This window comes from Sarcophilus harrisii, chromosome 1 (assembly GCF_902635505.1).
Source record: "Sarcophilus harrisii chromosome 1, mSarHar1.11, whole genome shotgun sequence".
Taxonomy (NCBI): Eukaryota; Metazoa; Chordata; class Mammalia; order Dasyuromorphia; family Dasyuridae; genus Sarcophilus; species Sarcophilus harrisii.
Window position 1 is genome coordinate 252,400,094 of NC_045426.1, and position 19,355 is coordinate 252,419,448.

The window sequence follows — 19,355 nt, forward strand, 5'->3', positions numbered from 1 at the left end:
TGTCTTCTTCCTAAGATAGTAAGTAATTTGATATATTATTCATGTGCAATCATATAGAATATATTTGTTTATTGTTGTTGTTCGGTCATTTTTAGTCATGTCTGATTCTTTGTGACTTCATATTGGGTTTTATCAGCAGAGATACTGAAATGGTTTGTCATTTCTTTTTTCAGCTCATTTTATAGATGAGGAAACTGAGGCAAATAGGGTTAAATGACTTTCCTAAAGTCACACAACTAATAAGTACCTGAGGCCAAATTTGAACTCAGGAAGATGAATTGTCCTGACTCCAAGCCTGGCACTCTAATCATTATACCATCTAGCTGCCCTAACAGCATATTATTATTGTTCTTGCTGCTGCTATTATAATATTTGTCCAGACTTGATTTCATTGGTATAGAGCTTTGGCGTCTACCTCAAATAGAAAAAGAGCCATTAACAGATACTCGATGATACCTACTGGTGACATGTTGATTTAGAAAACCACATATTAACATTTCCTATGTTTTATTGTATTTTTGTTTATTTTGTTAAATATTTCTCAATTTCACTCTTACTGGATTCCATAAGGCACTAGGGAGGTCCTGAGCCACACCTGATTTGCTCACCCTGTGTTTGACACCTCTGGAAGAGAGAATTCCCAATGAAGAAACTTTCTCTCACAATGTAGATTCACAATGGCAGCATCCCCTGCCTAAGTAATCTTGAAGTGATTGATGAGGCTTTGGGACTGTTTCCTCATCTTTAAAATTGGAGGCATGGACTAGACCCCCTCAAAGGACCCTCCCAGGTCTAGAGTTATGATCTTTTGAACTGTTCAAGTGCATCGACTCCAAGGTCACATAGGCAATATGTGTCAAAGATAACTTGAACCAGATATCATATTGACACAAACTTTGTTGACAAACGTTTAGTAAGGGCTTACTAAGTGCCAAGCATTGTGCTAAGTACAAGAAAAAAAAAAAAAAACACAGTCCCTGACCTCAAGGACCTCACATTCTAATCAGGGAGAAAAGGGGAAGAAAGAGAAAATACAAACAATTACATACATGTATACAGATATACAGAGTGTCCCAAAAGTCCTCATACAAATATAAAGGGAGCTTTCTTCACAATCCTATAAAAGTAAATATTATTATTAATCTCATTTTATAGATGAGAAAATTGAAACACTTTGCCTAGCTAGTAAGCTACCTTACTAGCTAGGAAGAAAGCTAGTAAGTATTAGGGATATAACTGAAAATCAGTTGTGACTTGAAAACCAGCATTCTCTCAATGTATTATTCTAATTATGATTAAAAGCATGGGCCTCCCTCCTTCAAGTCCCATGAACTAGAAGAATAGGTATTTTTCTCTGTTCTTCCTACATCCTCTTTGTTCATCAGAATAATCAACAACAGCAAGCACTAATTAAAGTATTGAACTGCATGAAGACTTTTAGGGATGTCTTGTGTACAGGAGAAATGGAAAACAATCTCAGAAAAATGCACTTCCCAATAAGGGAAGAAAAACGGGGCAAAATAGGCATCTTGCAAAAGACAAGTTTTGATCTGAGTCTTGAGAAACAAGAAGGTAGAGAGCATTCCAGGCATGGGTTACAGTCAGCAAAAAGTCGAAAGATGGAGGGTCCTATTCAGGCAAAAGTAGAAGGGTGCTGAAATGTGTGTAGAAGGGACTCAATTGTAAGACCGAAAAGGTGGAAAGTAGCCAAGTTGTGAAGGGTTTTAAATGACAAACAGGATTATTTATTTGATCCTGGAGATATTAGGGAGTCACTAGAGTTTATAGAGATGGAAGGGATCTTAGTCATTTAGTCCAATTTCAAATTGTTGTTATTGTTCAGTCATGTCCAATTTTTTGTGTTCCTGTGGACCAGTGCACATCGTAACATCCATGAGGTTTTTCTTGGCAGAGATACTAGAATGATTTGTTATTTTCTTCTCTAACAGATTAAGACAAATAGAGATTAGGTGACTTATGCAGAGTCACAGCTAGTAAGTGACTGAGGCTACATTTGAACTCAAATGTTCCTGATCCTTTCTTGACTCTGTCTCTACTGAGCTACTTATCTGTCCTTCATTTTATAGTTGAGGAAATTTAAGCCCAATTAGGCCCAAATTAAATGATTTGCCTAGGGTCACATAGTCATCCTGGGTCAGAGGCAACTTGAATCCAGTCTTCCTAACCCTGATGCTCTCTATGACTGATTCTACTGTGACTCTCACTTTGTCATTTTTTGGAATTAATTATTTTTGTTGTCATGAAGATGGTTACAAAAATAAGATATGCAAAGTGATGGATGGGTTATTCCCAGGGTAAGTGCTTAAGTAATTCAGAGGCATGATTCATCCTTAATTCTTCAATATCAAGTAGATCTTTCTCCCCATGTCACATACCTGTTAATCACACTGGGATCCTTGACTACAGCTTTCTCCATAGGACCCTGACTGCATCCAGTTATGTCAGAAAATGAAGTGAAACTTACTGAGACTCGCCTACACAATAGAGCCTGTGGTTGAAGGTCTGGACAATAGTCAAGGAATTGTTAGACAAGAAATCTGACAGAAATGTTCTGCTCAGATCAATTTTGCCTTTGACCTAGATGGTGAGGGAATTCATTCTCTTCCTCCTTAGATTAACCTTGTATAAGAGAAAGATAAAAAGTTTTAAATCTAAAACTTATCTTTTTTTCTGCTAATAAATAAATAGATAAATGAACAAATTTATGAGCTCTAGACAAGGACTGTCTCTTTTTCTGTGTTACATCCCCCATATCTAGATGCATAATAGCTGCTTAGAGGAATGGATGATTAATAGATGCTTATCAACTGATTGATCAATTGTGCTGACAAGATGTTTGTCCAGATGTCAGATCAAGAGGAAATTCCCCACATGTTCAAGCCTTGAGGAGGCAAATGTTCTCCAATTGGATGATATTATTCATGCTCAAGCCTTATCTTCCTCTCAACTCCTCTATTCAACATTACAAATGAGAGGGAGTCTGGGGAGATATTAGAGTTCACTGGGATAGAGGAAGGGAACAAGTACTAAGAAGAACAGGACAAAGACTATGTCTGAACATTCTAGACCCCCTCTCACCAGGCAAGCTTTGTATCCCCAGAGTCTATCAATATAGCACATAGGAAACATTTTATCATGTTTACTGCATTGAATTGGAATTGAATGGGAAATCCTGGGGACTAAATAATCCAGCAATATCCTTTGGTCTGCAAAGATGCTGCCTCCTCTAGACTCTTCTGAGTCTCTAAGCATCCCAGGAACATCTATATTATCCTAGAGCATTTCCCTGTCTTCTCTACCCATCTTCCTATTCTCTATTCCTATCCCTCCTAATACCTATTCATCTCTCCCTACTTATTATACTGGATGAACTCTGCCCCCCCACACACACCATGTATATCCCCTCACTTTCCCAGGTATAACTATGCTTAACTAAAGAGCTACAACTATCCAAATTCCCTTACCTTAATCCTAAGAAACCTGAATGAATCCAAGAATCCCAGGGAATACAACACCTAAGTTAGATAAGAAAATATTTTTTGTTTTCCATTCTTTTATTTAATCCTCTCCCACTACAGCCACCATTTTAAACTGTGGTATTGATATAGGGGTAAGAACACTGGACTGGGGGATCAAGACACCTAGCTTCTAGTTCTCATTCTCTCAGAAACCCACTTTGTAAAGCCAGGTAAGCAGTCCCCTCTTTGGAACTGAGTATTCCTCATATGTAAAATGGGCTAATTGAGGTAGAGACTAGCATGGTTCAATTTCCAAAGATTCATCACCAAGTTAACCCCAGGTTGATGAATATTTTATGGGGACTTTGTACTTATTTTATTTTATTTTTCCAATTACATGTAAAGATAGTTCTCAACATCCATTTTTGTAAGATTTTGAATTCCAAATTTTTTCCTCCTTCCTCCCTAGTTTCCTCCCTCCTCAAGACAGCAAACAATCTGATATAATTTATACATGTATAATCGGTCAGTCGACAAATATTTTGGCCATGACAATTCACAGAGTTACAGATGAATTATGGCCTCCATTATTGAGAGGAATATTCACACCATGGAAATTTGGGGAGTATCTGGGGAATACAATAAATAAAGCTAGGAAGTTAGGAAGACTCATCTTCCTGAGTTCAAACTACTCTGGTATCTCTGCCAAGAAAACAAAGAAAATTACAAATCCTTGAAATCCCAGATTCTGGGTGTGGTTCTGCCATTAGCTATGTGACCTTGAATAAGTGATATCTTCTTCCTGAGCCTCAGTTTTCTCCTCTTTAAAATGGAGGCAGACAGGATGATCTTTAAAGGTCCTTTCTAACTGATAGCTATGAATCCATCATTCTATGAATAAACATTTTTGGTTTTTTGAACTAAGGTCTCTGCAATTTTTGTTTGCCCTGTCAATAAGCAAGTGTGCAAGAGTTTTATAAGTTTGTGGATTGCCATCTCACCCAGTATTTTTACAGACTGACAGCTCTGAGCAAGGCACAGGATCTTAGTTAAGCAAATAAACCCAAGACATACTCATCAAACCTTCAGGATGACACAAAGCTGGAAAGGAAAACTAATAAAGTGGGTGACAGACGCAGCATCTGAAAAATTTTGACAGAGAGAACAATGAGCCAAAATTTACAAGCTGAAAGTTAATAGGAATAAATGGAAATAAAGTTCAAAAAATTGACTGGATAAGCACAAGATGAAAAAGATATGGCTTTAAACAGCCCATTCATGAGAAAGAACCAGTAGGTTTTAGTGGATAAACAGCACAATATCAGGCAACAGCATAACATAATGTTCAAAATTGCTCTTAACAAACTAGGACTATATTAAGAGAGGCACAGTGTCCAGAAATAAGGAGGCAATAGTCCTTCTGTACAATGCCCTGATTGAACCATATCTAACCATTAAGTTCTAGGTACCATATTGTTGTTGTTCATTCATTTCAGTCATGTCTAACTTTTCATTACCCTACTTGGGATTTTCTTGACAAGGATACTGGTTTGCCATTTCCCCTTCTCCAGCTCATTTTACAGAAGAGGAAACTGAGGCAAACAGGTCTAAGTGACTTGTCCAAAATCACACAGCTAGTAAGTGTCTGGATCACATTTGAATTCAAGAAGATGAGTCTTCCTGATTCCCTGCCCAGTGCTCTCTGCACTATGGCACTACTCAGCTGTCACATATTAAGAAAAACACTAATAAGTTGAAGAACTTATTTTAGACAATAAGATAGCAAACAATCTTATTAGAGAAAGATAAACAATATGATAAGAGGATTGGAGAGTCTGCCATTAGGGGATTATATGAAGCAACTTAGAATGCTTAGCCAAGAAAAGACTGAGGGGGGATGTGATGACTGTCTTAAAGTATTTGAAAAGTTGTCACATGAAAGAAGAATTTTATTTATTTATAGAACTCATAAGAAACTGGATAGTTAGATTTAGGCTTAAGAAAAAATTTCATAATAGTAATAATAGAGCTAGGTGATTAAGTGATAGAGTGCCAGACTTGGAGTCAGGAACATCTGAGATCAAATCTTGTCTAATCTTAATTTAAATTGCCTAAAAGTAGATATTTACTAACTGTATAACCATGGCCAAGTCACCCAAATCTTTCCCAGAGTCAATACTGCTCTGTAAAATAGGAATAGTGATACAAACTATTTCACATAGTTTTTTGGAGGGAAGATGAAGCGAGATAATGTATGTAATTTGCAAATCTTAAAACATGATATGTTTTTGTTCAGTCTCAAACATGTTCAAATCTTTGTGACCCCATTTGGGATTTTCTTGGCAGAGTGGTTTTCCATTTCCTTCTCCAGTTCATTTTACAGATGAGAAAACTGAGGTAGGGCTTAAATGACTTATCCAAGATCACTCCATTAATAAGTCTCTGGGATCATATTTGAACTGAAGTCTTTCTGACTTCAGGACTTGTGCTCTATCCACTGTGCCATCTTGTTACTCCAAAAAGCATCATATAAATGCTAGCTATTATTATTATTAAATCAAAGAGGCTGCCTCAGGAGGTATAAAGCTCCCTGTTACTGAAGTGTTGAAACAGGAACAAGATGACTGTCTGTTATGGAAGATTTAGAAAGGTTCTGTACAATCCAAGCCAATTTTTGTGCTGTGATATATTAGATGTAGTCAGGAAGACATGGGTTCAATTAAGGTCTATCACACATCCTAGCCATGCCAGCATGTCTCAGTGCCCCGAGGTAACTTTTTTTATTGTTCTAAATTACAGAACTATATTTTTTGTACATCATATTTTTTTTTCTTTTGTCTAGACCTGAGAGTTTATGAAAATAGAGATCTCTCGGGGAAAATTCCCTCCACCAGGGGAAATTGGCCGCCTAGTTGTGATTTATGATCTTAGAGATGTGCCCATAGGATTGAGTGACTTGCCCAGTCACGCTTTCAGTATTTATCTAGGGCAGGACTTGATTCCAAGGCTAGCTCTCTCTCTATTACACCGTGTGCTTTTCATCTTGTGCATAATCAGCACTTAATAAATGCTCATTAAGTCCTTGTTCATTGAATTACTGAATGCAGAAGACAATAAGGGTATTCAGTTATCATTATTGTTTGTTTGTTTTTTTTTCTTGGTAGCCGGATCCTGCTGGCAGAGATATTTCCATCCGTCCAATTCTGGAGCACTGTGAGAACAGTCACATGACTATTTGGCTCGGCATTGTCTATGCCTACAAAGGTCTCCTCATGGTACGTTTTTCTTGTATTGTTCTGTGTTGCTGTGGATTCCATATATCCCCTTATGTTAGCTAAATGTGTGTTCCTTATTATAAAGCAGGGGTGGGGAATTGTTTGCTTTTAAAAACTGAAGACCAAATATACAATATGGCTTAATTTAGGTAATTAGTCAAATAAAATAGCTGACTTTCTTTTGGAATTAAGAGCAAAAACTATTGAAGTATTTTTAGTTTAACAACAAACATTTTTAAAAGTTCAACATTATGCACCCTTAAGAGGAGAGGGGAAAGAGAGGGAGAAGGAGAGGAAAAGGGAGAAAGGGAGAGAAGGAAGAGGAGGAGGAGGAAGAGGAATAAAGTGACAAGTGGAATAGAAAGGAACCAGAAATGAAGGAGAAAAGCAAAGAGAAAGCTAGCCATTTAGATAGAGGAAAAGAGGAAATGGAGACAGAGTGAAATAACAGACAAAGGAGAGGAAGAGAGAAAAGGAGGAGGGGAGGGAGAAGAGAGAATGAGAAAAGAAGAGAAAGGAAAAGAGGAGAGAAAAAGAGAGGAGAAAAGGAAGAAAGGGAGGAGAGAGAAGGGAGAGGGAACTGAGAGGAAAGATGAGAGAAGAGTGAGGAGAAGGGGAAACAGAAGAGAAGAGAGGAGAGAGATTCAGTAGGTTTTGAAGTCAATGTCAATCATATTCTTTTTCAGAGGTATCATCTATTACTGTATAGTCCTATGATATATTAGCTAGCTGATTTACCGCTATATAGAGTTCTCTAGTTGCACTGATCCTTAAACTATTGAGGTCCAGTGGCCAATGGAATTATCAGAACAGCTCATCAAGGTAGAAATTATATTCTGGGTTATGGCATCATTGACCATTAATAGCACTCAGGACCAGCTAAAATTAACTCAGGGACATTGGACCAGAGATTACCTGTGTCCATAGCAATGCCCATGGATCCAAACTTAAGTGGAAGAGATGGAAAATAAAAGAAGCCTATTTTTCAATGAACAAGCAAATTCTGTGGTTTTCATTGTTCATGTTCCCAGTGGTTTATGTTCTTCATTCCTCTTATTTTCTGTGCCCCTCATTCCTAGTCCTATATAAAGATTCCCCAAATATCAGCTCTTGGACTGTCTATTGACAGATTCTGCATACCCATTCCTTGAGCTTGTTTGGCTTCCAAATTAACCCTGCCTTTATTTCAGAAATGATCAGTTGTCATTCTTAAAATCAACCTACATTTTTACAAGGCTTAATATTTGGCAAAGTTTACAATCTTAACTTTGAAGCTAAAAAAAAAACTTTTTTAATGTTTTAAAGCTTACAACCACCCTATGAGGCAGGTATACTCAGCTAATATTGATCACCCTTTGACTTAATCCTTTTGGCCTATTGTAATTGCTTGGGGACTACTACAGATTCTGATGCCTTAGAACACCATTAAGACTATCATTCCTTGAATCCTACAGAGACAGAAAGGGTTTGGGAAAAGGAGGGAGACTCCACTAATGTCCCAAGCATTAGTTTCTCCAAATATTAATGAACAGGATGCCCAAACAATCAGATCCTCCGAGTCTGAAAAGAAGTGATGACTGTAGGGGGAGAATCAGTGCTTTCCTAAGCCAAGGGGTTTCCACCTTCATGCTATCAATTAAGAAACTCCCTTGCCACTCCCCCCCAAAGAAATTTTTACACATAATTAGTGAGCTTAATAATTTTCTGGCCTAACTATATCAGGACTTTTCCTCCTACACATAGGCTTTCTAATATCAAGGACTAAGAATTAGACCATTTTATGTGTCATGCTTCACTTGAGTGCAGGCAAGACCTTGCAGCCATCTTGAAAGATTCACCAGGAAATTATCAAACTATTCATGGACATGGGCAACCTCTGGTCTAAGGTCTTTGACTTGATTTTAGCTGCTTCTGAGTGCTACTAATAGTCATCGATGCCATAACCCAAAATATAATTTCCTCCCAAATAAAACTTACCTCTCCTACCACTCTGGGAGTAGCTACTAGCAATAAAGGTGACATTCTAAGCCTGGTACCACTGCTTGGAAGGAATACCATATCCCATTCAAATACAATTTCATCATCAGAACTGAACAGAACTATCATTAACCAGACCAAAAGTTGTCACCTACAGATTCAGAGGAAACTATTCTATGCCTAATTCAATGTCTGTGTCTGATATATCTGGGTTGCAAGAATAGCAAAGCAGACATTTTCACCTAAAAGCCTAAAACTGGAGTCCTGGAAGAGGAGACCCTCTCTACTGATATTTCTTCAATGAAAAAAAGTTGGCACCCACATTGCTCCCAATGAGATTACAACAAATTTACAGTGGAACAAGGATGGTGCAGGGGATAGAGCACTAAGTGAAAATCAGGAAGATCTGAGTTAAAATCCTGCTTCAAGCATTTACTGCTAGATAACCATGATCAAATAACAGCCTTTTTGGGTCCTCAAGTTCCTCATATACAAAATGAGGGAGTTAAATTCAATAGCAATTTAGATGAACAATCTTTTCTTGCAGAAAAGTAATGGCAGGGCAATTAGATGGCACAGCAGATAGAATACCACCCCTGAAGTCAGAAGTACAAATGTGGCCTCAGACTTAGCACTTATTAACTGTGTGATCCTGGGCAAGTCATTTAACCCTAATTGCCTCACCCCCCAAAAAAAAAAATCTAAAAAGTGATGGCGTCAAGGATGAAGAAAAAGACATTCAGTCATGGTCACCATGGGAATTTGTTTCCTTGACTAGCATATTTATTTGTAATAATAAAGTTTGGAGGGTTTTTTAATTGGATATGAGTATGAAGGAGAAAGAAGATAAGATAATCAAGAAGAAAATCATTGAATTTTTTTACTGCTCAGAGAACAGAAAAGAACAAAGGCCAGATATTATTAAAAGCAAGACAATTTTGAAATTCATGTTGCATTTATTACATATTATGTCTAAATACATAATATACATTCATTTAATATAGCATAATTTTATATTTATTTCATATTCTATATTTAGTATAGTATGGTTTCTCTTAGCCAAAAGACACATTTATTTAAGAGAAGAGGTAACAGACAAAACTGAAGAGGCAAAATAGGCAGCAGGAGTGGTAAATACGAAATCGATTTGAGAGAGCAATAGGTTTACCAAGGAAAAGAGTTTGGAAGAAGCCATTAAAGAAATATGCCATTGAGGTATGAGTACAGTATTGACTGACAGGTTAAATCCATAGAGGAGGACTAACCAAAGTTAACTAAAGTAAGGAGAAAGATGCCATTATAAGGCAGATGCTATGAGGAGGAACAAAGTACCTCATAGCAGGCTTAGTCCTGAAAATGATTTAGCCTAATTTTTAAAAGAAAAGCAAATAAGTAAGAAAGGTGGTTTTATATACAATCCCTTTTTCCCAGTTCTATTATATGTATACCGAAATATGTATTTTTAAAGTTCAGAACAAAAATGAATAACATTTTCAATAACTCCCTTCATCAAAATAAATAAACTCCCTCAACCATGATTTAAAAACAAAAAACATTACTGCAAGATTTTTAAAGTTTTTGAAGATCATCAGTAGAGAATTCATCATAACTGGGATGCTGTCCAGTTGTTTACATGTATCCCCACCTCTTGAGGGTGAATGAAAAAAAGTGTGGAAACTATGTCACAATGAGCCAAGAGGATAAGGATATAATCCAGCAAATTTGTAAACTGACAGTCCTGGAAATATTGAGTATGATCCAATAGTGCACAGCTTGTACCTGAACAAAGGACCTGATAAAGACACTTTCAGGACTCCTACAATCTCCCTGGTGCCTTCCATGGATTTTATAACCAGTTTGACCCCATATAAGGCATCTTCCCTAAAATAGCATAGTTTCTTCCTCACTCAGAGCTCCCACTACAATTAGAACTATCCTCCCAGTTCCTGCAACTGATCTTCCATCTCCACAGGCACATTGCTTTGAGCCATGGTTCTTATTTCTACCCTCTTAGCAACCTTACAGTAGTTTATTATTAAATACACCACTTCCCACCTGCAATGTGGTGATATAGGCAAGATGGACAAACTGTAATCCCAAAGTTTGATTTCTTAAATCTATTTTGTGTTACAGACCTCTTAACCAGTTTAATGAAGGCCATGGACCCATTCTCAGAATATTTTTTTTAAATGCATAAAATAAAAACATAAGATTACAAAGGAAGTCAGAAATATTGAAATGTAGTTAGTAAAATATTTTTAAACAAATTCAAAGATCCCCTGAAAACCATCAGAACAAGCAATCCATGAACTCTTAGTTGAGAACCTTTACCTTAGGACAACCCTCAAGCATTCCTTTTTCTCAATAATTACCCTTTCTTATGAGCCACCAAAGATTTTTTTCTTCAGCAGCTTTATGCATATCCACACCAAAAGAAAAAAAATTTTGTGAAGCAGACTCCATGCTCTCTTCTCCCCATCTATACTTATTCTCTGAACTACTATTCCTACAGTTAAGCACCACTTTGCAGGAGCTGGAAGCTGTGAAGGTAGTTTTACAACTAACTCTATATAGCACCAACATCTCCAATAACTAGATAACCTGCTGAGCCCTTGAAGGTAGGGGAGAAGGCACAGATGGCTACCAAAACCTATAAAATCTGACTAAACTACCAAGAAACAAGAGGGAAACTCCATCAGGCCCTTCTAGATTCCATAAGAAATAAGCCTATTGATCTTCTCAATAGCAAACAGGCTTGAGTTTATGCATAGCAATTGGGGAAATCCCTACGAGGAAGACAGGGACAGATATGTATTCCCAAAGCTAAACTGAGCCTATTTCCAGGGCAAAGGCCTGGAGGGAGGAAGAAGGCAGAAAGACTTGGGGATTTATATATAAGGGTTGAGATATGCAGATAAACAGGTATTATTCAGCATCCAAAGCTAGGAGATTCTAGCAAAGTTTAAGAAATTAAAATGTAGTAACATAGAGTTGATATTTTATCTAAACACAGAAGCCAGGTTTTTCTGTTCTGGTAACTTGAATGCCTCCCATCCAAGCTTTGGGGACTCTTCATCTCCAAGGGTCTAGTAATAAACTAGTATCCAGAGATGGAACCAAGATAGCAGAGTACATGCAAGACAAACCAACACCCTCTTCCTTACCACCATAACCATATTCTATAGACTGAGCCCTATATTCCCCATATTTCCATTTTCTCTCATTTCCAATTCCCTGTTTTCCAATTTCCCTCCAGCTCTAGCCCTAACCTCAATGAAACAATCCCTAATTATAGACCCCTAGACTGAATTATTGACTTAGAATCTGTAATTCCTATTTCATAGCATTTTTACTAATGATCCTGGACTGATCCTCTCTGTCTCTGACACACCCTAGAGACCACTATTTACACTAAGCTGATCTTGCTAGCATCTCTCTGGGAGTGAATGGTTATCTTTAGCCAAGATTCACTTGTAATCCCTGTGAAGCTTGGTAATGATTTAGGAATGTTTATGTACTCTGATACCCCATCTCTATTATAAAATCTGATGAAATGCAGGAAACTAAGTGGATAAATCTACCCTAAGCATGCTGTTTCCTTTAAACAGCACCTCCTAGGCTGCTTATAACTACAAGCTAAAAGAAGCTTGTGATTTTACTAAAGCATTTCAGGAGTTCCTTTATGTAAAAAAAAGGAGATTTTTTTTTTATTTTTTTAAATAACCCATCACCAAACTATAATAAAGCTATCTAAATAGCCCAACAAATTATAAAGGTCAACCTCATCACTTTATAGGTAACTGCCTATTTGATGAAGGCAACTGAACAAAACACAGGAAACTTTTAATAACTGGGAAACTAAAGAATAAACCCCATCCTAGAATGTTTGATAAGCAAGAGTCAACTCTAAGAAAAGCTTTACTCTTCACTTTTTTCTTTGCAACTTTTAAAGCAAAGCTTCTTAAACTGTGGGTCACAACCCCACATGGAGTCACATAACTGAATGTAGAGGTTACAAAATGAAGATTTATTATCAATACATGTTTGATTTGTATACATATATATAGGTCATGTAAAAAATTTCAGGCAAAAAGGGGTCAAGAGTGGAAAAAGTTTTAAGAAATCCTATTTTAGAAAGCAAAAAAGCAGTAGCTCTAAAGTCAGGGAACCTAAATTCAAATCCAACCTCAGATACTTGATACTTAGTAGATGTATGACTCTGACAAGTCACTTAGCCCCAATTTCTTTGGAGAGAGAGAGAAAGAGAGAGACAGAGAGAGACAGAGACAGAGACACAGAGAGTGCCAAAGGTAGGTTGTTTCCTTCAGCCAAAACTTTCCTCCCTTGTCTTTGAGTCATGTGTGTCAATAATTTGTATTTCTGTTGTAGCTTGATTTTCCAAAATTGTGAGTCACCTTTCTGAATCAAATAAATGTCTGTATTTAAGGTAGATTTTTTTAAATACAGAAAATAAAATATACTAAAATGAAATAGATAGAGAAACAGAGAGAGAGAAGAAAGAGGGAGAGGGAGAGAAAGAAGGAAAGGAAGAGAAAAAGGGAGAAGGAAAGGGAGGGGGGAAGAAGAGAGGAAGAGGGAGAGAGAAAGGGGAGGAGGGAGAGAGAGAAGTCAATAAGGGAGTTTTCTCTCCTCTCAACCCTCGTAGAGAATGATGTCTTATAGTAGAAGCAATAGCAGTGTCCAGTGGAGCTGGAAGCCAGCTATACCACTGAATTAAGACATTAAGAAGAGTTGAGAAGACAACCACACACTTCTTGGGAGATGGCAGGCCCCAGAGCCAAGAGTCCTACTGGTCTTTCCACACAGAGTACATTTCTTTCCAAAGGAGCATAACTGCACTTAGGCCAAGAATTCAGCAAAACCCAAAGCTGAAGATAAAAAATAAGCATCAGAACCATAAGGGCCCCAGATCTATGCCCAGGGAGACCAACAAATTGGCCCACTCAACAGAGAAGCCACATCTCATTACAACAGCACAAAGACATCACAGGAAGACATTTAGGGATGTCAGAGGTGAAAGCTGCCTTGGACATTCTCTCTCTCTCTCTCTCTCTCTCTCTCTTCTCTCTCTCTCTCTCTCTCTCTCTCTCTCACACACACACACACACACACACACACACACACACAGAGCTGACCTATGTAATAGCAATAATAGATTACTTTTCTATTTTCTCTTTCAGCTGTTTGGTTGTTTCCTAGCTTGGGAAACTCGCAATGTGAGCATTCCAGCTTTGAACGACAGCAAATACATTGGAATGAGTGTTTACAATGTGGGGATCATGTGTATCATTGGAGCAGCGGTCTCATTCCTCACCAGAGACCAACCCAATGTACAATTCTGTATTGTAGCATTGGTCATAATATTCTGCAGCACCATCACACTTTGCCTCGTGTTTGTGCCAAAGGTAGGTCAGTTCCTTCAGCCAAAATTTTCCTCCTTTGTCTCTGAGTCAAGCGTGTGTCAATAATTTGTATTTCTGTTACAGTGTGATTTTCCAAAATTGTGAGTTACCTTTCTGAATCAAACAAATGCCTGTGTTTAAGGGAGATTTTTTTTAATGTGGAAAATAAAATATACTAAAATGAAAGAAAAAATTGAATGAAAACATATGAATATCTCCTTTCCTGGGAGGTGACGTGAGAGTGATGTAGCTGATGGAGCACAAATGTTAATGTAGTATCAAATGATGTGGTTTCTAGGCACCAAATGTTAGGGTTCTATCATGTGAAGAATTCACAATAACTTTTCTCTTTGGCAAAAGGTAGGTTACAGGGGTTACAGACAAAATGAAGAAATACAATAGACACCAAGAATGGTAAATATGAAGTAGAGTGAGAGAGCAGATAGTGAGCAAGAAAGGAATTTTAACAATTAATGATGGAAAGAACAAGTTCCCTAATGGAACCTACAATTAGCCAGGAGAAAAGGAGCACCCATGAGATTGGGGCACACCCTTAACTGGCAAGCTAAATCCTAAAAGGGATTTAGCACCCTATAAGAATTAATCGGCTATAAGGAGGAGGACTGGAGTCTGAGAAGACATAAAGCATAGTGGGATTAGGGGAGATACCACATAGCATGGGAGGGAGATAAGGGGAAAAACACCACAAGACAGTGTCCTGGTGAACTGATACAAAGAAGTGCAGCAAAGATGGCATTACCATAAGTAGATTTATAGGGGAAATTTAATCTCAGGGACATGACTGGGATTTCTGACAGGGCATGGAAAGTAAGGCTGCCCATGACTCCACCAAGGGTAGGTCTCAAGGATTTGATAAAACTTGGATGTCTTAGCTGGATATGGTAAACTGAGGTCACCCACAAGGGAAGGGGAACCTCCACAGAGGATGAGACCATTAAGCTAAACTGATCTCTATCAGATCTTTTTCCCTGTTTGCCCCAGTTCCATTGAGGTTCCAGTTTCTCTCTGCCAACTGGCCCTAGCTATGCAGGACTTTATCAAGAGTAGTCTTTTTCTATCTTAATAAATTTGTGAGAAGAAAGAAGAGGACAAAAAAAGATCTGAGTGGTTTTTGAAAGTGCTATCTTCTCATTACCAGAACAAATGTGTTCCAGAGTACTATAAATTTAATTTATGTTAAGTAAATTTTATTTGCTCTTTGATTTCCATTATAAAAAATTATAGTTATGTTCTACTAGAGGGGAAAAGATTCCTCATAAATGCACTAAACATCAAATACATGTAGAAATTTTTTTCACAAATCACAGATTTAAAAGTAAATGTTGATTTTCTGATAAAAACAAAAGTCATCTCATGGAATTGAGGGCTAGAAACTGATATGCCAATCTCTTACAGACTCAAAAGCCTATTGTTTGCTAAATTTTCCCTGTGAGCCTTTACATTACAGGCTTCAAAGCAGGGCTTGGTTTATTTTTTGTTAATTATCTAGACTTAGAAAAGTAATAGAACAAGATTAGTAATACAAATCAAATTTTAAAGTGTGTCTAGCTTTTCAGAAAGTTGGTTGCTGATCATCTACCAGCACACCCCTGGTCAGAAAGGACCTCAAGACAACTTAATCCTTTTGTATTATAGATGAGTTTCATATAAGCAAAAAACTCAATGTTGTATAAACACCTTTTGTCTCATGTAGTTTCATTTATAAATTTCACTTAAAAAATTCATTTATGATTTTTTCAAGTAGGGCTCTGAAGAACTAGGATTTGATAAAGCCCATTGGGATTCAGATGGAGCCTGCAGGAGTCCTCAAACTTTTTTAATAGGGAGCCAGTTCACTGTTCCTCAGACTGTTGGAGGGCCAGACTCTAGTAAAAACACAAAGTTTGTTTTGTGGACCTTTAAATAAAGAAACTTCATAACTCCCTTCATAGTGAGGGAGATAAAAGTCCTCAGCTGCTGCATCTGATCTGCAGGCCATAGTTTGAGGACCCCTGGGACTAAGCCAAATCATTCTGGCTCTCTTTGCTTGACCAATAATAGGTTCCAACCCAAGCCTTACTTGATCATCGTTTGGAGTCTGATGGCTCACAGTGAGAGTAAATAACATTTGTGTTTGTCCTGGCCAGAAATCCTGAAGTCTTCCCCTCCCAAATGTTCATAGTTTATTTTTTTTTAATAGACAAACTAGGCCATCTTTGCCTCATTTCTTACCTAGCTTTAAATCACCCTTAAAGTTTTACCCTTAAAGTTTTAAAGCAATCACCCTTTAAATTGAGTTGGGGAAAGACCTTAGCTTAAAAAGTACAAGATCAGGAGGCAGCTAGTTGGTATAGCAGATAGAGCATCAGCCTTGAAGTCAGAAGAACCTGAGTTCAAATCTAACCCCAGACACTTAACATTTTCTGGCTGTGTGTCTCTGGGCAAGTCACTTAACTCCAATTGCATCAAAAAAAAAAAAAAAATCCAAGATCTCCCATTGCATCGGGAGTCATCTCTAGTCATCTTGGCCTGTCTTGTCACTGGATTTTAATAACTCTGAAAGAGAGAGAGTTGAGAGTCCAATTCACTTGCAAGTCACATCATCTTCTTGATGTCATGATCTTCTTGGAGAACAATGGAGTCATAGAACAGAAGTCATAGAACTTCTCTAATTAATCTCTTCTGTTTTTTACATGTTTTAATTATAGTTTTTCTATATACAAAACATATGCATGGGTAATTTTTCAATATTGACCCTTGCAAAAACTTCTATTTCAACTTTTCCCCTCCTTCCCTCCACCCCTAGATGGCAGGTAGTTCCATACATGTTAAATATGTTTAAGTATATGTTAAATACAATATATGTATACATATTTATACAGTTATCTTGCTGCACAAGAAAGATCGGATTTAGAAAGAAGGTAAAAATAACCTGAGAATAAAAAACAAAAATTCAAGCAAACAATAACAGAAAGAGTGGAAATGTTATGTTGTGGTCCATACTCATTTCCCAGTGTTCTTTCTCTAGGTGTAGCTGGTTCTGTTCATTACAGAACAATTGGAACTGATTTGGATCCTCTAATTGCTGAAGAGAGCCACGTCCATCAGAATTGATCATCATATAATATTGTTTATTAATCTCTTCTAAATTTACATCTGTGATAATTCTTTTATCCTCAATACTCTAAGCAACTTAGAATATTGAATTTTAAAAACATTAGAGTACAGAAGGTCCTTAGAACATAGAATGTCAGAGCTAAAAGATATCTTAGAAATCATTTATTCTTACCCATTCATTTCACAGAGAGGGAAACAGACCTAGGAAAAATGATTTTACCTAACAGCATCACTCAACAAAATAGTGACAGAGCCAGGACTGAAACCTAGGCCTCTTGAGGCACAGAGGTGACACAGTGGATGAAACACTGAGCCTGGAGTCAAGAAGACCTGTAATTAAATTCAGCCTCTGACATTTAGAAGATGCCACTTAACCTCTGCCTGCTTCAGTATTCTTAACTGTAAAACAGAGATAATAAATTATCTACTTCACAGAGTTATTTTCATTTTTTCAAATAGTTGTAAAATAGTAGACCCTCTATAAATATGCTTGTTTTATTACTTCCTGATCTATATTCCAACCTAAATTCCACTCTACCATGCTGGCTTCTCAATCTTATAAGGTTATATATACTCTATTCAATCTGCATCACCTTCAAACCAAAAATTACACTAAATAACATGATCTCTGATTTTTTTTAATTATGAACTTAAAGATCGCAGGCAATTTGAGTGATTTCTTCAGTATTGAATTACTAAGCTACCTAAATTCTCTTGATTTTTCAACTCTTTCCAGATATACCTGTCTCATATCACTTATCTAGATTATTATCGTTTAGCTGTCTGGTTGAAGAGAGAAAACATGTGAGCCAAGGGCAACCCAACCAAATCCAATTTAGCTATTTAAGCTCAATCCAGTATTGGGATGTATACTCACACCCAGCTAATGTTCAGCAATATTCAGCAAATTGGTAGATTATGTCTTTGTTACATTATATTTCCAACTAAAGGCTTTGTTCATTTAAGTGATGACTGCTGTCCTCATTAGAATATCAAAATGGCATTTCTTATGCCGGGCAAAACATTAATTATTATCAGACATTAGCCAGTTGCAAAAGTTTAACCATAACATATACAGTGGGTGTGCCAGGCACTCCAGCTGGCAGAAGCAGCTGGTAGAAAATAGTAAATAAAATCTGGTGACCATTCTTTCTTTCAAGAGAAAAGCATTTTGTTGGGCCATGTGTGGGACAGAAAGTTGTACAAATTGTTACAAATTTCAAGAAGCTCAGCATGAACAAATGGTATCAAGGAGTCAAGAAAGATGAGGGCTAAGGGAATGACACTGGATTGGTGATTAGGAAGACATTAATGAACTTCAAAAAACAATTTCAGAGCAGTGATGGTCAAGAAAATAGATTACAAGGGGTTGAATCCACAAGTGGGTACTGAGGCAGGATGGAGGCAAAAGTCTATGCTTTCTAAATGTTTGCCTGTAAGCAAAAGATAAGACAATAACTTAAGGGCATTATAGGTCAAAGAAAGTTTTATTTTTATTTTGTATATTTTGAATATAGTAGTTTTATCCCATCTATTTTTTGAACTGTATCATATTAATTAGAGGAAATTTGGCCATATTTGTAGACAAAGGGAAATGGTTAGAAAATAGACTGAGAATTCTAGAAAAAGAAATGATAATGCAACAAAGATCTGTCAAAGAAGCTAGGATTGGATAGGATATGAGAAATTCTTCCAGGGCATTATTACTTAACTCATTAATTCACTTAGAATTCTGTTAACTAAGTGATTGGTTGTTGCTATTCACTTGTTTTTAGTCATGTCTGACTCTTTGTGACCCCATTTGAGGTTTTTTGTTTTTTTTTTTAACAAAGATACCAGAATGGTTTGCCATTTCCTCCTGTAGCTCATTTTACAGATAAGGAAACTGAGGTAAACAGGGTAACATGACTTGCCCAAGCTCACACAGCTAACTTGTGTCTGAGGCTAGATTTGAACCCAATTAGATGAGTCTTTTGGACTTCAGGCCCAGCATTCTATTCACTCTGCCACCTAGCTATCCTCCAAATATAATAATCTATCTTCATTTTACAGATAGGAAAACAGGTTTCATGGAGGAAACAATC

General features: G+C 37.1%; 1 protein-coding gene across 1 annotated transcript in view; it reads left to right on the forward strand.

Annotated features, from left to right (window-relative positions):
* GABBR2 (gamma-aminobutyric acid type B receptor subunit 2) overlaps positions 1-19,355 on the forward strand; it is a 780,512-nt gene that overhangs the window by 742,198 nt on the left and 18,959 nt on the right. Inside the window, exons 14-15 of the mRNA XM_012542879.3 lie at positions 6,644-6,754; positions 13,933-14,157. Coding sequence (XP_012398333.2) covers positions 6,644-6,754; positions 13,933-14,157 — 336 coding nt within the window. The remainder of the gene's footprint in view (positions 1-6,643; positions 6,755-13,932; positions 14,158-19,355) is intronic.